The sequence below is a fragment of the Diuraphis noxia genome, unplaced genomic scaffold (genome assembly GCF_037042655.1).
Source record: "Diuraphis noxia isolate RWA-SAM2 unplaced genomic scaffold, SU_Dnox_SAM2 contig0004, whole genome shotgun sequence".
Taxonomy (NCBI): domain Eukaryota; kingdom Metazoa; phylum Arthropoda; class Insecta; order Hemiptera; family Aphididae; genus Diuraphis; species Diuraphis noxia.
Window position 1 is genome coordinate 69,805,642 of NW_028301714.1, and position 24,973 is coordinate 69,830,614.

Consider the following 24,973-nt stretch of genomic DNA (forward strand, 5'->3'; position numbering starts at 1 on the left):
GATAAGATAATATGGTTTTAGAGAAATAGAGACGTCAATTAGTACCACGATTTAAGATATCTTAAATCGTGATTAGTACTTAGTAGGCAACCTACCTAACTACCTATTTGGCTATTTACTACTTAGGTTTTTAATTGTTTGAGAAAGTTAATCATCATTATTTTCATGCATAATTGAGCACTAATGAGCACCTACATTTACAATTAGTTGCCATTAATAAAATCGAATCGTTGACAAAGATGTCTGAACATTAAACATTTCATTTTAGTTATTGGCCATTGCTACTTATTTTACTGAAATCTAAACATTATGTTTTCGTTAATGACAGGTTTTTGCATTTTAAATTCAGTGTTTTTATGTCTGTGTGCATCAACTGTGGCTAGTGAAAAAGGAACTTCATTTCAATTACAGGAACATGGTTAGTAATTCAATGAGTCTAGTTTAATCATTGAATGACTTGCATTTAACAACAGTATATCGTACCTTTTCGAATTATTATATAGTTAGTGTTAATTAATAATATTAAAAATGTTAATGCTGAGATTAAAGATTTTAAATAAAATAATATAGACATATTCAAACAATTCTATGCATAGTTAGAATTTATTGTTAATATTTAAGTTAAAACTGTAAAAAAAAAAATATTTTCAATGATAACACAAAATTCTTAATTAATAATATATTGTATTGAATTTAGAATAATTATATATTATCATAAGTAATTACATAAATATTGAATTGTTATGTACCTTCTAAATAATATAAGATATTTAAAATATCAACAAAATAAAAATAATATTTACAGCAGAATTTCAAATTTACAATTGATGAATTGCTTTATACATTTGTGATATTGAATATTGATAATGAAACATTTTGTTTTCAGATGTACCAATGCCAGTTGATGTTATTAATGTAAAATCTACTGATAAATCTGATGTACACAAAAAGTTAGTTAAAATTATGATTTATTAGGTAGTTAAATTACATGTATTATTCTACTAGGTACCATGAGTATAAATATGGGCACACCAAACTATTAAAAAACAAAGGCATAACTGGAATGTGATAACTGAGATACATGAATAACATTTTAATTGTGCCTTTGATCATCTTTTATTCAAAAGATAACTATATTATATTATACAAAATGTTTTTGATATCTATATAGTTTAATGAGTTTAATTTTCAAATTACAGATGGAATGGTAGATATTTACCTGACCGTTCACATGAAGAAAATTATGGTAGTATCTCACAAATTGTTACTGAAAATGAAGATTTTGCCGTGTATACTGTGCCAGAACAAAAAAAAAGCATGGTTACAATGGGATCTATGGATATCAATTCTACGTGTGATGATGGAAAGGTTTTATCATAATTTATATAATTATATTCATAGTTTATTAATACTTTCAATTGATTCTTGATTGTAATAATATTAGTACTGTTTTTGAAAAATGTATTTTATTGTCCTTCTGATTATGAAATTATAAGTTAATTAATACTTAAATGATGATCAAAAAAAAAAAAAAAAATAGTTATTAAAAGATATTAAATATTACAATAACAATATTAGGTATTTTTTAATACATTATATTAATAGTAAACTTTTATTTATTCTTTATAATAGGAACATTAAGAAATTTACAATTATTTATGATTATTTATTTGTATCATTTCAGACAAATTTGACAAGAGATTGGGATGGATCATTTTACAATTATACGTGCATGTTGAGTGATACTTTACCAGTATCTGATATTCGACCATTATTGGATAGAGATTTAGTGCCTAAATATTATGTGGTAAATATTATTAAATAATAAATATACACTATATCTTTGTAGAATTTTGTTATTAAAAACATAATTTTTCAGATTTATAAATTTTGCTTTAAGTTTGCATAATAGAATTGGCACTCTTGCTCAAAAATAATAATAACAACCTTGATAGTGTTAATAATGCCTAAAAAGTGTATTTTGAGTATTTGCCATTAGACAATATAATATTATGTTTAAATTATTTTAATATTTATTAAGTAAATAAACTTTATTAATTAGTCATCACCAAGAATTATTTAAAGTTTAAACCTAAACATAAATGTTCTCAAAATATAAGGAAAATTAATTAAATAGATTATACTAAAAATTAAGGTCATTTGCATACCTATTCTTGATAAATGAAATAAAATATTTGTAGATTTTAGATTTGGGTGGTCTGAATGAAGATATTGATTTTACAATGATATATATTTTTCATCTGTATACATGATAATTAGTTGAAAAAATGATTTAATTTTCAACATTACTGTCTTTTCTGGTGTAAAACTGAATGTAAATTATGCATTTAGGTTAAAATTCAAAATTTCCTGTAGTATTTCAGAAGTGCCTGGAATAACAAAATGAAAAAACTAAGCAATAGCACAAATTTTTATTGCAAATTTAGTTTTTGACAAAGTTAATCTTAGTTTTTGGTTTAACTCTAAGAAAAAAAATTAGATGTATTAAGTACTCAGGATTTTAATAAGCATTTAAAGTTCACATTTTGATAAAATTTTTATTAATTCAAAATTAATATTTATAATTTTTTAAGTCACTTTTCAAGAAAATGTTTTTCCATTTTTATGTCATATTTTCATATATTTTTTTTAGGTCATTTTTTATTGTTTTTAAGGTCATCAACTTCCGAGCCATATAGTAATGACGTAATGTTATAGGCTGACAATGTTTTTATATCATTGAATTCAAATTTAACTCACCCTTCAAAATGACCCCCTAGACCAGTGTTTCTTAACCTGTGTTCCGCGGAATCCTAGGCCTTAGAGTTCCGTGAAGATCACTTACGGGTTCCGCGAAAGTTTAAAATCGTAAGAGAGACCGCCGACGGCCGGTACTCTAAAGATGATTTTCAAAAGAGCTCCGCATGAAAAAAATATTATTATTTGGTATTTCGTGATATCAAAAAGGTTGAGAAACACTGCCCTAGACCCCTAATGTATAGTAGAAGTGTCAGAGCGTTAATCACTTGTCCGTTTTATTTAATTAAGAAGTTAAAATTAAGATCATCATCGTAACTACTAACTATAAATACTATATACGGGCTTTGGATGTATAGCATTTTTTTTTGTGGTTATGAAATTTTGACTAAATTTTATATTCAAAAATCATTCTCAATAAAGTTCTTCAATTAATATCACCTAGCTGGGATTTCAATCGGAATATAAATTTTCATTATATTTATATTACATAATAGACAATAGTAAACCCGCTCTGATATACAACACAATGTCTTCTAGTTTCTATTATTTGACAGTTTTATTTTTAATTACAATTGTTCAATTATTGAGAAAGTTGGTACAAATATTTGCTAATTACTTTCATTTCCAATTCATCTGAATAAAAGTCATTACTTGCATAATCTTACGCGAAAAAAAAGCAAAAAGTTTTCTGCATCAGCCGGGAATCGAACCCGGGCCGCCCGCGTGGCAGGCGAGCATTCTACCACTGAACCACTGATGCTTGTTGGCTCATGTTATAAAATTATATGTATTTATTATAAATCAAGAACTAACTCAATACAATATTTTGTGTTTAATTATAAGGTTGAATTTTGATTGCCTTGTAACAATGTAACCTGAAGATTAATCAACATTTTCTCTTGTAGGCCAATCATGTGTGCATGAAAGAATCAATATCTTACAATCATGATATTCCCTCATTGTAAGTAGCTACTCATTTGCATATTTAACTTTTTCTATACTTAACTAAATCATAATTGAGTAGGTACCTATAAGACATATTTCAAAACAACAATTTGTATTATTACAATTATATCCATCACTAACAATTTTTATAAAAAGGATTCTCTTCAAAAAATAAATTATAAAACTAAACAATTATTGTAGGTATCCAATATAGGCATTATTTTAATTTTTAAACATATATTTTAGTGTATTATTTAAATGTTATGTTTGTTAAAATTTTAACATTTTTTTTCAATTTTAAATTCTAACTCAATTTAATATACTCTTACAAATGTAATTATAGACTATCTGATATACTAGTACTTACATTAAAGTTTGGTTGAATGTCCAATCACTATTTTTATATATTAATAATAATTTATTGATTCAATAATGAGAAATGGTTCCTGTACATGATTTAAACATTTGCGATCAAATGATTTTGTCATGGGGTATATAACTGATTTTTCATCATTCTCTATTTGATGATTAAAAATATAATTTATGCTTATTAGATCTTAAATATTAAAAAAATTCATGGTGTGGTATCTATCCCCAATTTGATCGCCACTGTTAGTGTCCAATGGTTGAATCATTTAATTAATTAATTTTTTATGAAGGCCGACATAAGAATTAAATATTAATTGTAATGTGCTAATCACATACTAATGAAGTATGAAAAAAGTTAAATATAATAACATTATTATATGTTTTTTTTTTTTTAATTTTTGATAGTGGTTCACATCGTCCTGCTTGGGCCAAATATGGTGAATATAAATTTTTACCAAAACAAAGATGGTTACACAATTTAGAGGTATGTATCATATCAATTGCTACTAGCTCTATTTTAATTATTCTACGTATTGCATAATATGATATATGTTTTTATTTTATTTTTTCAGCATGGATCCGTAGTAATGTTATACCATCCATGCACTCATCCAGTTTTAGTCCAACGTATGCGAACAGTATTAAAGTCATGTCTTTTCAGACATATTATTACTCCGTATAATTTGGTTCCTGAAGATAGGGTTTGTATGATACATACAGTATGTGCAAAGTCAGACTAAACAGAGGACTAGGGGAGTTAGGGTGATATATCATTAAGCCAGTAAAAATAATAAGATTATAAGCTGGACCATTATTTGACTAAAGATTGAGCTAGTCACTTCTAATTAAGTTTTTGATTGGTACAAACTAAAAAATTGAATATTGGTATAGGTAATAGATTACTAATGAATGGTATTTCGAACATCCTTAAAATCAAAAATAATTAGATTCAAACAAATTAATATTTTTTTTGTTTTTATTCATTTATTATATTCATAAAATGTTTCAGCATACATGATGCTATTACAAGTGATTATTTTTAAACAATGGATTCAAAATTAATATTGAAATACCTATATTTTAAATAGTCTGTAAATTATTATTTAATTTTATAAAATCATAACTTTGCCATAGTGACATAGTGTATATATTTTTCTTAAATTACAAATATTTTACTACAAAAATAATTATTTTTTTACTATAATAGATTGGAAAATTGAATATATTGTAAACTGTTCTCAAATATATTCTATATATAATTATGGGCTATATGGTTAATACTTTAAAGATATATTGATGAACAATTTGGCATTGCGATCAACTTTCAAACAAATCTGTTTTTGTATCTTACTGATATAATAATTAATTATTTTAAGAAAATCAAAAAATAAACCATCTTCAAATCAGTCAAGTTTAATTTTATATTAACAGTGTTTTTTTTTTCAGTTAAACAAAAATGCCATTTTAAAAGTTTTGTATGAATTGTTTAAAAGATAATATTTTTTTTAATTTTTGAAAAAGAATTTACAACTTGCCGTCAAATTAAAATTTTCCTATAGATTTCATAAAAAAGGCATACTCAATAATACTTTTCCCCAGTCCTCTGAGAGTGTGATTATAGAAGATTAAAATTGCGATTAAAAATTGTACTTACATTTTTATTTTTATTTTTAGCCAATTGTACTTGTCACTTGGGGTAACAGACTGTACATGAATGACGTGGATACAAAACTAGCTATAGATTATATAAAGAAATATGCAAATCATGCTAAGGAAACCACAGCCAGGGATGGACAATATGATCATTTATTAATTGAACCGGCTGAATTAATTTCACCAGATGATGTAAATATTTGTCCAACCCCGCATAAACGTAAAAATAGAATATAATTTTATGTTACATTCGCATTACTATATAACATCTTAAGATAATAAAGTACCTACTTTAGATTTGTTGAACTATTATTATAGTCCCACAAGTATACTGTTTAACGTGTATTTTGTTTAAAAATTGTATGTTAAATGTTATTTTATATTTAAACTAGTTTATCTTAAGGTAAAGGATCAAATAATTTTAACAAAAAAATTTAGTTTTAATTTTTATATTTAATTTTATTATTTGAAATAAATTTTTTTATTGACTTACCATATTATTTAGTTCCAAAAAAACATTAAACTGATACTAATTCTTCTATTCTTTTAATATTTAATGGTCTATATAAGAATTTTTAAGCTAATATTTCAAGTTTCAATTAGTTATTCAACCAAGGGGGAAAGTTGGTTATTACTTTATTAGTTATCAAAAAAAAAAAACATCTCGTGAGAAACTAACATTTAGTATTAGGTTAATACTCCCCAGATCTACATAGCTACATAAAACTATTAAAGTGTTGAAATTAGTATTGGTAGAGAATGTACTTGGTCATCTTTTGAGCATGATCACTGATCAGCACAGGCTAACCTTTACTAGTTGTACATATTTTTTTTTAATTTCAAATGGAAGCTTCAAATTTTGAAGTTTGAAATGAACTGGACTTTAATTATTTAGTTCAGTTCTCAAATCTTAATATGGGAAAAAATTTTAACTGTACTTAAATGACTTTAATAAAACGGTACCATGCATAGGGTTCAAAATTACAATTGGTAATTTATTTTAGTACTAACTTGGAACTACACCAAGATTTAAGGTGGATTCTAGTTTAAAAAATGTTTCTATAATATTAGTCTTAATTCCATAAAATGTTTATTTATTCTATTAATTTCAATTAGTTCTATAAAAAGGAAAAATATTGTAATTGTAAGACAGAATATAGTGGTGTGAATGAATGTAGGTCAAATATTTAGGCCTCCTTCCAATTATTTGACAGAATCATCAATGCATTTGAAACGCAAAGGAATATTGTCAACATCAATATTAAACAGATTGCCGATTGGCAAGCAATTGAAATATTTATAAAACATCTTTTAAAATTGGAATGCGATTACTAAAACTGAATTCATACTGATGTGTCAAAATAGCTTCAACAAATTTTACTGTCGAAAAAGAAAATTTTACTTGTTGAGTGAGATTACGTAATTTAGAGCGAAAAATCATTGTCGATCGCTGCAGGTAGCTGGCTGATTTGATTTTTAGTATTAACCTACAATTTATAATTTGATACACGCAGTAGTGCAGGAATATAAGTTGGAACAATTCATATTCGTTACTCAGCCCCGTCACATATGAATAATATCATCAATCACTGATTCATCTTTTGAATTCAAGGAGTAAAAACAGGCATCCTGCTTCCTGCATAACATTTTACCCAGTTTTAAACGCAAAATCCACAACCCGCTATTAAATTGACCCACTCTTATCTCTCACCCGTTCAAAAATTCAAAAAACATATCACACCCAGTTTCAAATGTGATACCCGAAATTCATAAAAAAATTTACTCTGTTTCTAATACGAAGTCCGTATATTTTTACCCATTTATATTCCTCTTATACTAACATAATTATGTGACACACTGACAATAATACAAATCTATCGCCTTGCTCGCTTTTCTAGAGGCTGAAACACATTAAAATTCAATGTTAGTAAACCGAAAATGATCTAATGTCATTCTGCGACAAAATTTACTAACTCATACAAATCTCTTTATATTGCGCTCTCGTCCGACCGATTCTTGAATATGGTTCAGTGGTTTGGGATCCGTATTGTAGTGATTTGTGTCGTCAACTTGAAGGCGACCTTTACTGTATAAAGCGATTATTTTAACAGAACACACCCATATTATAAATAATTACATTTAAATACCTATTAAATATTATCATTAACTATCTACTAATTATTTGTATCAAGGGACAAAAAGTATAAAGACGTTTCTTAAGACATATTACAATAAAAAATAGTTTTGAACAAAATATTTGATATTTTACTAACTTTACTATTTTTTGTCACCTACCAGAAGAAAATCGTAAAAACACCACTATAGCAGCCAATAGGTATAATACCTATATAATATAATATATATATATATTATATATTATATAATATAATACCTTACACACTTTCATACCTTTATAATAGTTATATACCTACCTCTATTTGTTTTTCATATACATAGAAATTCACAAAGGTGAGCAATTAAATGTAAAATCCTAAACTTGAAATAGTGAAGTTAATTACATATTAATAAATAATAAACATTTAACATATTTTATAATTAACTCATTTGAAAGGTGGTTTAATTTTTTCTTAATCACAACCCGCATCGCACATAAACCGTGATTGTAAGACTATTTGATTTTTTCAAATAAAAACTTATAGGGGGTAGCTGTACGTTTTTATTTCTTAATTTTTACTATTCGTTTTAATATTTCTTTCACTAAAAAAATAAAAACTAGTTATAGAAGACAAAAAAAATCGGACAAATAGGTACCACGGTGTAACCGTAACGCTCTGATGTACAGAAGTTAAGGTTAGGTTAGGTCACGCTGTAATGGATGTTTTTTAATTTTAATTTTATGATAAATCATTGCGTACAAAAAACACGATTATGAGCGGAGACTATATCTATATATACTACTAAGTATGATTATTTTTATTACTTATGTAGAACCTTGTATTCAATTTTAAAAATTTTTAATCATCTGAACCTAACCAATTTTATCAACAATTAAAAAATTTCAATCCTCTTTAAATTACTTAAAAAAATTTTATAAACATTATTATTGTTTTAATTTCAATAAAATGATCAAGCTTCTACGATTTGTAATCTTTGAGTTACATTGGAAAAAATTAATCGTTTGATGAGAAATTGAGATTTTATGCATGAATATTTAATAGTTCTTCTAAATTCAAATTTCATATGCTATATAATAATATATCTTTGGGATGACACTAAACTTTTTTATAATTCTAGTAAACAAATCTTAAATAGAAACATGTGTTTATTAAAACTGACATAAACTTCTTATCCTAAAATAATTTACCAATTTTCATGATTTTGATGAATTCATGATGACAGATCATATAACAAAAGAGTAAAAAATAAACATTAAAACTGTAAAATTTGTTCCGTATATAGTCTAAAATATTCAATACAATAATAATTATATTATGATATAATATTATCGAATTCAAAACTACTCATCTACTGGGAAAAAAAATTAAATATATTAAATGTAATAATATTTATAAATATTTGTTAAACATTTTCTAAAAATAGGCATTCATTGAAACTGACAAAACTGGAGTCTGGTAACGACACACGACGTGTAGTAGATAGTATGGTATCTATACTGCTGGTAATATTTTCACACGATTATAAATTATAGTAATATGTACCTAGCTATAGGTGCATTTTATTGTTAATAATTTAATATGAGGTATTTTAAGGGCTCGCAAAACCATAGATTATTCTAATGCTTAATACATATTATGTCTTTATTACTGTACTTACCATTATTATACATTAATAAGCACATAAAGTTTAAAAAAATCTATTCTTAAAAATGAATGATTATATATACATCATGCTGGAATTTACATTAGTTATATGTAATAACGTTTTATTCAGATAACTTATCTTAACAATTATTATTTAATACTGATGTTAATTGAGTTAGGTACTTCATGCTATTCATTGTTTATGTATGAATCATGGATACAATATTAAAAGCGTAATAATCTTATGGTGGGGGTGACATAAAGTTGTTACTGTTTGAAAACTCGTGTATAGTCAGTTTCGATTTTGTTAGCGCCGAGTGTACAGTGTCACAATAATGTGTTTATGTTTTTATATAGTACCTAGTTTAATACCTATATCTATACTGTAGTGTAATCTTTATATTGTTTAATATGTTTGAGCTGCAAAACTGAATAGTATTTATTTATTCCAATTATGATTAAAGATAGACTGAAAGAGTTACAAGCTGTGAGTAGTTTTTTTTTTATTACAATATTATTTTTCGATGATACGAATAAATTTAAACAATATGAAAAAAATAACATTACTATGTGTCTATGTACAAGAGCATTGTATTAAAATATTATATACTACGTATTATTTATGATAATATAAGAGCATATTACAGAAGATATTATATATATCTACTCATCTTATAAAATATGTGGGTACCCATAACCCATTTATACATATTTTCGTCATTAATTCATTATATAAATGGATAATATCTATAATGCTTTGTATTATCTAATTAGTAATTATTATTTAATGAGGTAATATAGTTTTTCTAAAAAAAAAAAACAGTTTAAACTAAATCCAGTAGCATATTGGTATTAAGCATCACACAAGTTATTTAATATATGTATTTTATAATAGTGGTATAATCCATATATTCGTATAGGTACTTAAGTGTACAGTCTTACTAATCAATGTACTGTACCCCATGAAATGTAAATTGTCAAAACTAAATTTAAGATATAAAATATAAATTATTGGTTGTTAAATTTAATCATATACCTAGTACTTCCGTAGTTACGTCCATAATTAATAAATTATTGCAAAAATAATAACGGCAGGTACATATAGATAACTATGTTGTAAAACTTACTTTTTACTCAAATATTCAGTTACAAAATCTTTCAATCGCTTAAGAAATATTTTAAGAAGTTTACTTCATTTAATTTCCCAAATCTCCATTATTATATTTCGATTAGTATTTGTCATTTACTCATATAATATTTAACTCGCAATATATTTATTGACATTTGATAAATCTATTATTTAATTGCCCATTGTATAACTAAATTAATATCAGTATTCAGATATATTCAGAACAAAGTTTAACCTTGGATTTTAAATTTTTGATTGAAACATACATGTAATTATTGTGACTTAATTGCACTTGTCTTATCTACTGTAGACAACTGAAACTATCTAGTATCTTTACATAATTAAAAATATTTAATTTAATGTTGTTAATTTATTGTAAGATGAAACTGAAAGATTTTAAATTAAAATTACATAAATTATGTCAAAACTGAAAAACACAAAAATAAATATCGTGGCTACGAAAAGTGCATCTTGAATAGGTAGGAAAAAAATCATTTTTAGGATAGTATTTTTGTTCTCATTGATTTTCAATTGATATTAACTATGTAAATATTTGTTTTGACAGGCCAAACAAAATACAATCTTCAAAATTCTAATTTGTTTTGTGTATAGAAAAAACGGCTAAATAGATATTAAATCTATACCCGCGATACAGAGTGCAAGTAGTGACCGTCCATAAAAGTTGATTATGTCGTAGGTAGGTACCTAATAGTATACCTATATTAATATATTATAATGAATGGACGATCCTCGTTGCAGTATGATGGGTTGTTTTGGATTAAAAACGAGACACGATTAAACAAAACGTGGGACATTATTTTTGTATATTATGCTCATTATAATATTATTTTGGTGTACCTACACATCATCAACCATGGTATAACGTATGTATGTACCTGCCTATGTAAATTGACTATAAATAAAAATTTAAATTTTCATGTAGATTGTAAATATTTTATATTATTATTTATACTATATATAATACGTATAGGTATATATATAATTATATTTTTTACCACAAACATTACATACACAATTGGTTTATTGTTGTGCCAACTGCAGTCCTGATCTATCTGTTGAAAATGGCACCAATTAATTTTCCCTAACACAATGACTTCAAGGCCTGCATATAGGTGAGTGCCGCTGTAGTTAATATTCGGTAGTGCGGAACCATAAGGAACATTATTTTTATCGTATTCATAGTATATAATATATATAATACTAATTCATAACGAATAAAAGGCCGTATTAGTCAAACACAAAATACTGGAAAAAAAAACGATTAGCCATATTATATCTGTTATAGTTATACACTTAAACTAAATAATTATATAATATTGTGTTTGTTTAGATCAATAAACGAAATTTTATGTAGAAGGACAGGACGGTACTCCGTCAGCGCTCAACAAAGTATAATATATTAAATTATTATATGTATATAAAGATGATAACATTGATGAAGTCTTAAATACTCAAAAAAAAAAAAAAAACATAATATCGTTTGCATATTCGTGTTAATATAGTAGGTATAGATAATATTATATTTATGTACTCCAGTTATTAGTGTTAATGGACATCGATATAAAAGCGAGGGAAATATAATAAAATATATTACATAGGTACTTAAAGCCTAAAGGTACAATACGTACCTATTTATAATAATATAAATAATATAATAAATATTCTTATACATTTTACTACTCTTTATCCGTTGATGATGGCATACTTGTTTATCCGAGTGGACGTCAAAATTGTAGTATTGTCATTTTGTAAGTACATACTAACCTACTATACGTACTATAGCTTTAAGTTTAGATGACCAATTGTCAGGAAAACTTTATAAAAAAAAAAAAAAACTATACATATATAATTGTGTATTATTATTATATACATTATATTTTTATTTTTATTTTTTATCATAGGTATTGTTATTTATCCATCATTAGATAGTTATGTAACCTTATAAAATACGCTCCATATATCACTTAAATGTATTCAACAACACAGTAATTTGGGCCAAACAGTTATAGATTTAACATGTCATTGAACTATTAAAAATATATAGGTATTATCTATATTATATATACCTATAGGTAAATTAAAACATTATTTATATTAATATCTATATAAATATATAATTATTATTTACAATATATATTATTAAGGTATCACGTACTGAATCTTCGTAATTTGTAAATGTATACAATATATATGATATTAGATGTATGATTTAATATACATTTAATTATAATAAATAGTAATGCAAGATAAGAAGGTCGTCTATAACCAGTGAACTCGTGTATAGTCATTATTCATTAAATAAAAAATAAAATCTCGTTAAACCATATTATAAATCATAGGCTGCTGATTTTTCAATTAAAAAAAACATTGTTTAATATCTAATTTTAATCTATCATAACCCATGTGTAGTTCACTAGAATACCAGATATTAGTATATTAGGTACTATATGGTATAAATCACTTAGCTATTATATTAAATTTATTTCAATTATGTCAAGATTAAATTAAAATGAAATAACAGTATTGGAATTTGGTTTTAATTATACTCATTATAGGAAGATACTTAAAACAACTGATAAATTCAAAATTGTATAGAAAAAAGATAATTTTTTAGTGATAAGTGATAATTGATTATGATAAACGAATAATGAAATACACGTTCAAATTTAAAACGTGTTGAATATTAAGTTAAAAAGCAGAGATTGTATGACAACGCATGTCGCTTATGATTTTTTTTATTTACATTTATCAGAGAATAAACTATCTATAAAATATTTTTTTATAAAAATATTAGGTATAAACAATGAACATACTAGAGAGCTAGCTTTACCCACGGCATCACTTTAAGGCTTGTTCGGCTTGTCGTTAAAAACAAAAAATTTATTAAATAATTTCCAAAATATTTATCATAATATTGCACTTAATTTAAATATTAACTATACTAAAATTAAAATTATACACTACCGTATTATTTAGTAATAATATAATAACATTAATAACTATCAATGTATTCTCATCAAGACATTAAATTTCTATAACTATTTTAGATTCTGAGTGGAATGATAAGTGTATCGTATCTACCTGTTAATTTTTCAATAATGTTTAATTTTTATTTTTTTTGTAGCTATCACCAAAAAAAGTATATATATATTTTAAAGAACGGAAATATTATAAACGAAACATATTTTTGACAAACTTGTTTTTTTTTTTTTTGGTTGAACTCAAAAAACAAAAACTAATAATAAACTAGAACTTGTTACCGAATATTTATTATAATGACCATTTTCTGTACGCATGCACAATTCAATAACAATTTTCAAAATAAAATGATTCTCTATATAAGCTATTTATAGGAAACTGTCGTAAGAAATTTTAAATTTTGAATTATTTACAATCTTTATTCTATACAGACATACAATAAATACAATAAGAATAATGAGTAAATTTGATAATTAATAGTTATATTGACAGGAGGTCAACATTTATAGACAGGCGCTCAGCAGTGCCACTAGACTCGATTAACTTGAAAACTTGATATTGATAAGTTCCTCATATAATGTTGTTTTTAGTGTTGGTAATGAAAATAAAAGTTTAACTTAAACGTAAATCGTCAAATCAACATCAATTTTTATAACCGTCTGTCGTCTGAAGTTAGAATTTTAAGAAATTCATCAAAATCGCGAAAATTTGCAAATTATTTTGTAGTTAGAGGTTTATAAACAAATTTCTTTTTATGTCTAAGATTAGAAAATTATAGAGGTATAAAATTCCTTATAATCTTCTATCTATGTATATAAAGTATGAAACATGTTGCGGAAAAAGAACAATAAGAACAACTGAGGAAGTAAAAGATAATAATAAAAAAAAAAAAAACAAAAAAAAGTAGATAAAGGTAACAGAGCGAAGATGCCTCCCACTTCCCAGTGGATGTACTACAACAAAATAAAAACATGAATATTAAAATTGAGTTAGTTTGTCATTAGGTTTCTACACCATATGCGCTTTAGCCGTTTAGGAGGATTTCCAGGGATAGTCAAGGAAGAGATATCGTACATGAATGGGTTTCTGTGGTTTAAAATTAAAATACGGTTATGGAATCTTTTGTAGTGTGTTTTAGCCACGTCTGCAACAAAGGATATGGAGCGGTCGTGATGGAGTGTGTGATTGGAAAGTATAATATGGTGCTTTAGTGATTTGTCTTAGAGTTTTGGACTGAGACGTTTTTTTTAATTTGAATATAATATTTAATCTACAACGTTGTGGCTATATATTATGTATTTTATTGAATTTAGTGAGTGTGTTAAATATTCAAAACCAAATATTTTTTTTTTAATTGGAACTTTTATGGTATATAATAAACCTACTTTAAACATAAATAAATTATTTATGAACTTGAACTTGGCTAAGAAAATATATATTATTATAAACTATACATTTACTCTAATAGTCTAATTTTTAACCAAGATGCTATTCCACACGTTAAATGCTAACCGTAAATTTGCTTTAATACACATTTGTAAGTCGGAGACAACAAATGACAATGTGATGTCCTCTTAAGGTACCTTTACAATATAAATGCATTTTAATAAACACCGATTTCAAAACTACTACCACTTCAACACAGACGCTTACGAAACATCAAATGAAACTGGTTTCGTTGTTATTACTCGCAGGGATGATAACAGTCTCCATAAAATAGCCCATTTTTTCAGCATATACACAGCAGGAAATTTTCGCCATACTCGAAGCTATATCAAATGAATTTACCTCTAACCACGATAAAGTCCTTATCTTAAACGACTCTATACGCGCAGTCACTTCAATCTTCGATACCTAACATACATACAAAATGCAAATTCACCCGAAGCATCCAAAACTTAATCTTCACAACCCACAAATCCATCAAACTTATAAGGATCCCATCACATATAGGCATCTCAGGCAATGGACTCTCTGACGATTTGGTAATGAAAGCAGCAAGATCTCTGGACACTAAAATATATCCACACGTAGGCGTAACATATACTAACATATACCATGATGTAACCCATGCACTCAGAATCGGTGGAAAAAAAACCAATCAAAATAATAATTTTAGACAAATAAAACCATCAATTAAAAAATGGCTGAACCCACCAATCAGGCTTACACGACTCGAAAAGACCATGGTCACCAGAGTACGTATTGGACATAATACCTACTAGACTTAGGACAAATTCTCATCTAATGTGTTAGAAGCCAGGTGCGAAACGTGCAACTGCAGTGAACTTACTGTTAAACACTTATTAACGCCCAATAAAATCAAACATAAACACCATATAACTCAGAAAATCATTCGGACCGGGAGAAGAAAAAAACCATAACTAACTTCATCCAGATCGCCGATCTCACAACGAGCATATAAGACAACGTATCAAAAATACCACATTACGTATAGTTATTAATATGTTAAATATAATTATAAATCATAAATTATGTAAAAAAAAAATACTCTTAACTTATAATGTAATTATAAAAGACATCTAAACTACTGCAGTAGGCTAATAAACATTGAATTAAAGCCTTAAATATAATAATAAAAATAAATAAATAGCATTTTATTTGAACCCGCAATTAGTGAAATATTCTAATAATATTTTATTTTTAGTCATAAAGTCAAGTTATGAATTATAAAGAAAAAAAATCTCTTAATTATATCTAGTTCTGTAGTCTGCATTACTTATACTGAATATTCAAATTAATATTTAAATCCATGTAAATTATTAACATAACTAGTAGAAACAATAATATTTATATATTTACTATAAATTCTTAGATTGTCTAGTTTTAAGATAATTTATTAATTATTTTATGAACGCCAATTATAAATTAAAAACGACATCTTAGTCCTTAGATACAAAAAAGACAGTGTTATTTTATAAATTACCTATATGCGCTAGGTATATTATGTATTAAAAAACATTTTATTGACTAGTGTTAATTAAAAATAATATGAAGACAGGTAAGTTTAATAGCTATTAATAATTTGTTGAACTATGCATTTAAAAATATGTATAAACGTTGAAATTATTAAATATAATATAATTTTTACCAAACTTCCGCTTTTGGGAGATGGACTACAGAAGAAGAAGAAGAATAAGAATATAATTTTTAGATAAAATAAGTTTTCCACAAGTAAAAATGGTTATTATGCACTATGATTTATAAACGACATACACATAATATGTTTATATATGTTTGTAAATTGTAGGTAATATATTTATATATTTCTGGGCCCCGAGCCATTATATTATGGTTAGGGCACTTGAATCTAAAATAATATCTCATTGGTGCTTTATAATATATTGGTTTTAAATAATAATCATCTAATTCAGCTTGCCTACGTTGGCTTTTTAAGGATATTTTAATTTGCATGCATTTTATAATTGTAAAAATTCATGTTCACAACCTACATAAAAATTTAAAATATCATTAAATAGTTAACGTAGTGGCACAAGTAATGTTCTGTACTAGAGTCTAGAGTAATAGGATTTAATACTAGGGGAATTCAGTCTTATACTAAAATAACAAAATATATTCCACTAAATACAATATATATCGTATATTTATAGTTATCGTTTTTTCTCTGTAGATCGTAGAAGATGTATTTCCAAATCACGTCAATAGAATGGATTCCCGAAATAACATGAGAGGAGTGGACAATGTAGCTTTGGACATGCAATACTCAGAGTACAGTTACATGGAACATTTTTTCGATCAGGTACAATTTTAATTTTTAAGTCTAAAAATATATCTATTGTGGATTAATGGTACATAATTAATAATTATACCCGAGTTGGCTGCGTACGAGTTGATTCCCGTGTGATTAAGAGATACGTACGAGTTGATTAACGGATCATTATATATCTTTTTCAATATTTAGTAAGATATTTAGCCTATAACTCAAGAAACACCATGAGGAGGTTTACTGACAAGTTTTTCAAAAATGTTGTTTTTTTTTTGTTTTTTCATATTTTGAAAATTATTCAATTTTTATTTATTAATTATTTTTTGTATTACCTATATTATATTACATTTATTAAACAAATTATTAAAACATTTAGTAATTTGGTAAAAAAAATGTAACATCATTTAGTAATTTGATAAAAAAAAATATAAAAAAATTAGTAATTTAGTAAACATTTGTAACACATTGTTTTTATAAATTGGTATCTGGTAATGAGATTATACAACAATAGGGAATCAACTCATATTACCTACCTCTTAATGACTCGGGAATCAACTCGTACATCGGTAACTAATAATGACCCGGGAATTAATTAACTAATACATAAAATAGGTCTCGTAAATCAACTCACCTATCGCATACGAGTTCGGTATTAAAAAAGAAAAATTGTAAAACAATCGAAATTTGATTGATGATTATGACGTGATCGTTCTTATGGTTTGTGTAATAGAAAGTTAACCAAACCCAACACTGGTAACACCTATTATGACGATAAGTACCTATACTGTACCTATAGGTATTTATGCTTTAAATTATAATATATTATAATATGTTATATGAATTCTTCTTCTAATTTGGAAAAATAATATATATTTACAAGTTACAACGTGATGATGCTTTAATCGATTATAGATATAATTATATTATATTATGTTAATTGTTTTGTTTAATAAAACTGTAAATTGATACAATACAAATCTGAAATCATAATACTAAATCAATATTACAGATAGAACAGTGTCGGATAAAAATAAAACAAATTAAAGAGCACGTAGTGTTGATGAGGACGTTGCACGGAAAGTTACTACTTCTACCCAGGCAAGATGAAAGTATGATACAATTGTATATGCTATAATTTATTATTATTATTATTATTATATATAATGACAACTGTATAGCGCCTTTTACAATTAAAATTTATTATATAGATTAAAATATTGTCTTTATTAAATTAATTTTCAGATATGAAACGAGAAATAGATACAAAAACGGAAAATGTAAAAAAAATGGGTAAACAAGTCAGCACCACATTGAAAGGTAATAAGTTATAACAATATATAAACATAATATAATAATAACAATATTTTATTCGAATTGGGCGCAACAAATTTGTGCTCAAATAAATTAATTCTAATTAGGAATTTGAGAATTAAGTGCAATAGACACCGTATTTCAGATTTAAATATTTAATATATCTTGATATTTTCGGCGGAGTTATAACCGTTAATGGAATTGTATTGAAAGTTAAAAATATATATGTTATTTAACTTTTATAGGTATACGGAGTATAATACTTAACAATGTTTTAATTTGATTTAATAAAACCTATTTTAAAAAAAATTGTCAAAGAAACCAGATAATTCCATGTGTTTTATTCACGTTTAAAATTATTTTAAACTAAACTACTGAAATCTAAGGTATTAAAATAGGTGTAGAGTAATGAGTACCCATAAACTGTTATAAAAAGTCCAAAATAGTATGGTGCATTTTTTTTTTATCTAGATTATAAAGTGGACTTATCTGATTGTTAAACGCAATTTTTATATATAATAAGAAAGACATGCAAGTATTAAAAATAATATAATATAATATTTGGTTTGAAATTAATTTTTACATATAGGTATTGTTATATAATTCGCACTTGGCACGTCTATTATCATCAAACAGTTTCGTAGATATTTCATTGAAATGACACGGCAAAAATAAACGCTCGATAATGTTTTTTTTTTCATCACATACACGTATATGTATATATTATACACACAGAATATAGACGAGGTAATATCCTTAATAAAAAAATCGTAAATGGTAATCTGTAGGCTGTCCAGAACGGATTCACGGGCATCAAGGTCTTGGACAACATTGGACTTCGGAAATGTCATAAATATACTATGTATATATAAAATAACAAAAATTATTCTTTAACATCGCCAAGGCCCTTCACTGGCGTTTCATTTAACGTTTTACCAGGCGTTTCGACTTATTATGATATAAATATTATTATTATTTTAAATGATTAAACGACACATAAACACATCACTGCTGAAGTAGGTATCACACACATCAGATGTACCTATTTACTATTTAATATAATACAAAAAAAAACGTACTTATATAGTTATATCTTATATAGCTGTAGTAGTAATATGAGTATAGATAACCAAATATTAATTCATATTTATATATTATAAAAAACATATATCAATGCTTGGTAAATTCAAAATGTGGTGTTCATTGTTTTCTAAAATACAAAACTACCAACTAGATTTCTACATTTCTAAATAATGTTTGTAGAATCATTTGAATAATTTGACCGAAATAAAATTATACCTAATACTAATCATGTCTTCTTTAAATCACTCATCATTGTTACTTATTGTTTTATGTGTAAACGGATTGTAATATATTTTTAATAAAAAAAAAAAAAAAAAGCCTAATACTAATCATAAAAGTAATTGCTGAATCACTACTTTGTGTCTGAATTTAGTATTAATCTAATCCATTGTTATACATAAAAATAAAAATAATCATTATTTAGTTGTGCGACAGGAAATAATAATATAGTGACAAACTGACAAAGGAAAATCGTAAAAATCTAAATTAAAATATGCGGTAAAATCTGTTGATAAAATAAATATGTAAAACTATTCTCCGAAACTATGTCTTGTATTCATTCCAAATTTCGAGCGGATTAAAATCGTCCTGCACGTGGACACACGAAGTTAATAAATCAATAATATATTAGATGTCTGCGTTAAAATGTAATGGGTAAAAATTGTATGAAAGTTATATTTGCTTTATAAAAATCAATATAATAGTATCTATACGCTATACCCACGAAACTTGAAGAAACCCGGACGTGTGTAGTCGTACTCGTCGAGGCGTTTAAAATATTTGATTTGGTTTCTAGGTCTAGAGAAACAGATCAACCAGGAAGAAGACGAGTCTTCCGGTGACAATAACGTACAAGTGAGCGCTGCATTGCGGATACGAAAAACCCAACACGCCACCACAATACACATGTTAGTCGAAGCTCTGGCTGAATTCAACGCCGAGCAGATCATCTACAAAGAAAAATGCGAGGAACGCATGCAGAAAGTCGTGTGCATAGGTTAGTAATTCAAAATTGTTTTTAATGATTTGATTTGTAGCTAGTTACCTAATCCTTCATCGATTCAATTTTACATGTATAATATGTTATTGTTGACTGTTGACTGTTGTGTATTTTTTGCTGCAGCGAAAGCCGAAATATCCAACGATCAGTTCGACGAGCTAGTCAGCCAGGGCAACTATTCAGCCGTGTTCAACGGCAACGTAAGAGCTATTCTTTGATATTCGCATGTTCTTTTTGTCTTGTAAAACACAAAATATATTTATTATTCATATTGTGCTCGTGTCCGTGTGTGTAAATAAATATATTATAAGTTTATGATTCCAGATAATTGCCGAAACGTTGGAAGCCAGGAGCACGTTACAAGAAGTCCAAGACAGGCACTTGGAACTGCTGAAACTGGAGAAGAGCATCCAAGAGCTCCGGGACATGTTTGTCGAGATGGCCATGCTGGTCGAAAAGCAAGTATGACGATCATATAGACGATATAAATAATATTATAATTATATACTCGTATAGCAGGTGGATACTTCATCACTATTTTCTGATTTTCCCTATGTATAAGATGATATAACCCAAGTCCTGCAGTGGTGGATAAATGCATACCATGCATAGGTACATAAATTTCGCTTTAGATCCCATCGTGTCCCATAACTTGTCTATCATGTGGCGTAATTATTGGGGTGGATATCAAGATATACCCCCCCCACAGACTTTTTTTTTAAAAACAACCATAATTTTATTAAACTCCCGTAAGCATTTGGCTTTAAAGGGTTTCAAGATTTTAAAATAAGAACTCATGGACGTTATTGTCGTATATTATAGGTGAGATTTGTTTTTATTTTATTATTTTTACTAGTTTAAAAAACTGCGATATACCTCAACAATTACAATATATGACAAGAAAATTGTGTGGTTCATATTTAAAAGATAACTTTGAAAACAATTATTATACCAATATACCATTTACCTCATTTAATTTATAATAACAAATTAATATATTACCATGCGATCTATGAAATTTAATGGTAAAGGGGGGTATATTATAGTATAAACTTAAATGCCACCCCAGAGCCAATTCCAAATTACGCCACTGTGTCTATCCGTCTGTATTTGTCACACGTTAAATTTCATATTATATTTTTATTATTGTCATAATAATTCGTCAACCTATTGTAATATACGATGATAACTACACTTATCTGGTATTTTAGTAGGTACATTATTCCAGAACCACGGACGTGTCCAAAACGTTTAAGTTACAAAATATGTGGTGATACATTTAAACAGGCTATTGTCTATTATTGTTTAATTATCTTCTATATCTGATTTTCAATACCAACAAGTTTCTGTCTTTCTGGTATAGGTACACGTGCGTACCTACTGCGCTGCAATATATTCAATTGTGTGCCGACGTGCTGTACGGTTTTTTCGATAAAACTTTGTAAACAAAGCAGAAACAAACACATTTTGGTACATATCTAAAGTTATGCATTTAATACACACAATATATCATAATCACCGTGTCAATTACCGTTTTAAAATTTTTAATGACCGGTATTTAGTAAGAAGTACGTCTTAACTGTTTATTGTTCGTTGTTATTATTAGCTCAGAAGCTCAGTATATTTCCCTTTGCAGTAAATCAATTTTTATGTATTATTGAAATAATAAGATTATTTATATTTAATATTATTATTACAACTGACTATATATATAACTAAATAGTAAATATAATATTGTTTGATCCATCGCAGTACTAAAATTGGTATATTCAATATTTTTGTATAGATCTAAATAATTATTCCAAATGCTCATATCGTGTATTCGCGTTTTCACGAGTCTATTACAATATATTCTATTGTACTATTATAAATATGGATTTCACGTTGCTATAAACAAGAATTTTAGAAATTCATTAAAATCTATTCACGTGTAATTATCGATTGGCCCGTGCATTTCATAAGAACTAATGAAAACATTAAAAAGTAAAATTGCGATCGTAGTATAACCGTTTTGTGGCGTGAATATTAATATTGAATATATTGAATTTTTATATCATTCATTAATATTAATATTCACCAAGTAGGTATAATTCGTATCAATAGATTTTCATTTTTTTAAGACATAATTTTGTATTTGTTGTATATACGTCCTAGATTATACAATTATAGTTAAAATTATGTTTAAAAAAATATCAAATTTAGACTTTGATCTTTAATAATATACTTTAAAATTAAAGTTACAGATAGGTATAGTAAATTGTATGTTTATTCCAATGTGGATGTTTATTTATCATGTTGCAATATATGCTATTCCAGATTTAATAGAGGGTGATGAGAATTTTTTGTTTTTTAATTTCATATTGTATAACTACGTTATCATCACTAACTGTGCACACAATTATATGTTGTTTTCAAAAATATTATAAATATTAAAATTTTTACTAATTCTTACAGGGTGACATAATTAATAGTATAGAACAACACGTTTTAAGGGCTGGAGAAGCTGCTGAAAATGCCAAAGTAGAAACCAAAAAAGCAGTAATATACTCTAGTAAAGCGAGAGTGGTACGAATGATAATATTATTATATTGTTTAAGGACACGTATTTATACGTTAAAAAAACATGGACAAGGGTCTACAATATAAATTTGATTTTAAAGCCATTTAATGATTTGTTGCAGAAAAAAATCGTCTTGATGATGATTTGCACCTGTGTGGTCTTATGCGTGGTAGCGTGGCTGTACTCGAGTTTTTTTGGAAACGATGAAACCACCGAAACCTGACATTTCTATAACTTATTTTTGTATAATATATTTTAACTGTTAGGTAAAATGCTGTGATATTTGTGCAAATATATATAAATATATTATTGTTAATGTATATTTATATATATATATAAATATATATATATGTATGTAGAATGTAGATACATTACATTTACATCAGTGCTATTATTTACTAAAATAATTTTTAGGAAAAATGAATGTTTTAATTACTTAATTGACTATATATTATGATGTAATCTTAAATTAGGTGCCTTCGTACGTCGTACCTACTACCTATTGAAATGATTGATATTTTCAAATGAATCGTTTTAAATGTTAAAATAAATAGATCAACAAATAAACTTGATTATAAATTATAATTTATACCCATGTACTCGAAGTCTTGAGAGTAATTTTATAAAATTATTCGAGTGTGTGTGTCAAGAATTTAAAGATATAAGACGTTTTGGTTTGTACTTTATTTTATACAATAATAAATAATTATGATAGCTGATATGCATATGATTTGTATATAATTGCATGCATAGTATAATGGTAATTGAAATTGATATAATCACTTTACTTCTACAACAGCTAGCTGTACCTGCGATTATACATTTTATGCTATTATATAGTCTGGACTTACGGTATTCACTATTCAGATATGGGCAGTGAGTAGCCAAATCCTCCTACATTAGTAAAATCTGAACATTCAATCCAAACGTCTCCGTCGAATAACAAATAAACCCAGTACTGGCCGTACTATATGTCTAAAACATGTTACTATTGTCTATTTCTATCCCAACAGTACGATATATTTTACTAACACCTATACATTCCAATCTTCACAGTAAACGCAATCACCTAATCTCAGAATATTTTCTGTTTCCTCTATTTCAGGTCTCCTAAAAGGCTCCTAAAATGGTGTCTAAACACTCTAAAACATAACTAACTCCCACGTTTCATCCTTTATTTACCTAAATAGGATTCATCTACAGTCTTATATGCATAGTTAATTAGACATTAGTTTTATTTTAAATTAGTCTTTATTCTTTAACTTCAATTGAGCAACATTATTGTAATAAATACCTACAGCTTGTACGATTCTTGATTAAAAAATTAAAAAAATTATAGATTAATAAATGTATAACTATTATAAGGATAAAGTTATGGTAATAATTCTAGGTATAAATGGAGCTTATACAATTTTACAGCCTTAATAGATATAGATTACATTATTCATACAGTTGTACCTATATCATAAACATAAATTTGAGAGCTTATTATAGCCCCCAAATATTTCCTAACTTAACCTCTTAATTATAATAAATTATATTAAATAGATGTACGTCATTGATATTTCAAGCTAATAATAAGCTATAATAATAATTATTATTATAAGTATACATTTCATATAAATTATATGAT

The 24,973-nt window shown here is 26.3% G+C and overlaps 2 protein-coding genes, 1 long non-coding RNA gene, 1 other non-coding gene and 1 pseudogene across 8 annotated transcripts; 3 read left to right on the forward strand and 2 right to left on the reverse strand.

Annotated features, from left to right (window-relative positions):
- The first annotated feature begins 35 nt into the window (after nucleotides 1–35).
- Nucleotides 36–6,224, forward strand: LOC107172353 (uncharacterized). Its single transcript, XM_089226290.1, has 8 exons — nucleotides 36–418; nucleotides 887–950; nucleotides 1,200–1,368; nucleotides 1,685–1,807; nucleotides 3,666–3,721; nucleotides 4,480–4,558; nucleotides 4,647–4,775; nucleotides 5,749–6,224. The coding sequence occupies exons 1-8, from the start codon at nucleotides 310–312 to the stop codon at nucleotides 5,962–5,964; spliced, it is 945 nt and encodes a 314-aa protein (XP_089082416.1). The 5' UTR covers nucleotides 36–309; the 3' UTR covers nucleotides 5,965–6,224.
- On the reverse strand, nucleotides 3,450–3,520 carry TRNAG-GCC (transfer RNA glycine (anticodon GCC)). The gene has a single exon. It is a non-coding gene; the product is annotated as a tRNA-Gly (tRNA).
- Nucleotides 6,222–9,633, reverse strand: LOC149056427 (uncharacterized). Its single transcript, XR_016191480.1, has 3 exons — nucleotides 9,523–9,633; nucleotides 7,702–7,813; nucleotides 6,222–7,628 (listed from the first exon to the last, which is right to left on the reverse strand). It is a non-coding gene; the product is annotated as an uncharacterized LOC149056427 (long non-coding RNA).
- A 167-nt stretch (nucleotides 9,634–9,800) lies between these two features.
- Nucleotides 9,801–24,065, forward strand: LOC107168256 (Syntaxin 1A). 5 transcript variants are annotated; one of them, XM_015517601.2, is made up of 12 exons: nucleotides 9,805–9,996; nucleotides 11,204–11,335; nucleotides 11,398–11,526; nucleotides 11,630–11,771; nucleotides 17,291–17,419; nucleotides 18,396–18,495; nucleotides 18,629–18,703; nucleotides 20,577–20,777; nucleotides 20,904–20,980; nucleotides 21,105–21,242; nucleotides 23,235–23,345; nucleotides 23,462–24,065. In XM_015517601.2, exons 5-12 carry the CDS (start codon nucleotides 17,327–17,329, stop codon nucleotides 23,561–23,563), a joined length of 897 nt encoding a protein of 298 aa, XP_015373087.1. In that variant the 5' UTR covers nucleotides 9,805–9,996; nucleotides 11,204–11,335; nucleotides 11,398–11,526; nucleotides 11,630–11,771; nucleotides 17,291–17,326; the 3' UTR covers nucleotides 23,564–24,065. The 5 variants fall into 5 exon arrangements, with proteins under 5 accessions (XP_015373086.1, XP_015373087.1, XP_015373088.1 ...); XM_015517602.2 differs by lacking the exon at nucleotides 11,630–11,771; XM_089226289.1 differs by lacking the exon at nucleotides 11,630–11,771 and having other exon boundaries at nucleotides 11,398–11,522.
- Nucleotides 14,007–16,360, forward strand: LOC149056428 (uncharacterized; annotated as a pseudogene).
- Nucleotides 24,066–24,973: the final 908 nt, after the last annotated feature.

Excerpts from the sequence above, each read along its gene's own strand:
- LOC107168256 (XM_015517600.2), top strand. The coding sequence starts at position 9,964 with ATGATTAAAGATAGACTGAAAGAGTTACAAGCT. Across the intron at positions 17,420-18,395 it reads TGGAACATTTTTTCGATCAG|ATAGAACAGTGTCGGATAAA; the intron begins GTACAATTTTAA and ends TCAATATTACAG. Across the intron at positions 18,496-18,628 it reads TCTACCCAGGCAAGATGAAA|ATATGAAACGAGAAATAGAT; the intron begins GTATGATACAAT and ends ATTAATTTTCAG.
- LOC107172353 (XM_089226290.1), top strand. The coding sequence starts at position 310 with ATGTTTTCGTTAATGACAGGTTTTTGCATTTTAAATTCAGTGTTTTTA. Across the intron at positions 1,808-3,665 it reads TAGTGCCTAAATATTATGTG|GCCAATCATGTGTGCATGAA; the intron begins GTAAATATTATT and ends TTTCTCTTGTAG. Across the intron at positions 3,722-4,479 it reads AATCATGATATTCCCTCATT|TGGTTCACATCGTCCTGCTT; the intron begins GTAAGTAGCTAC and ends AATTTTTGATAG.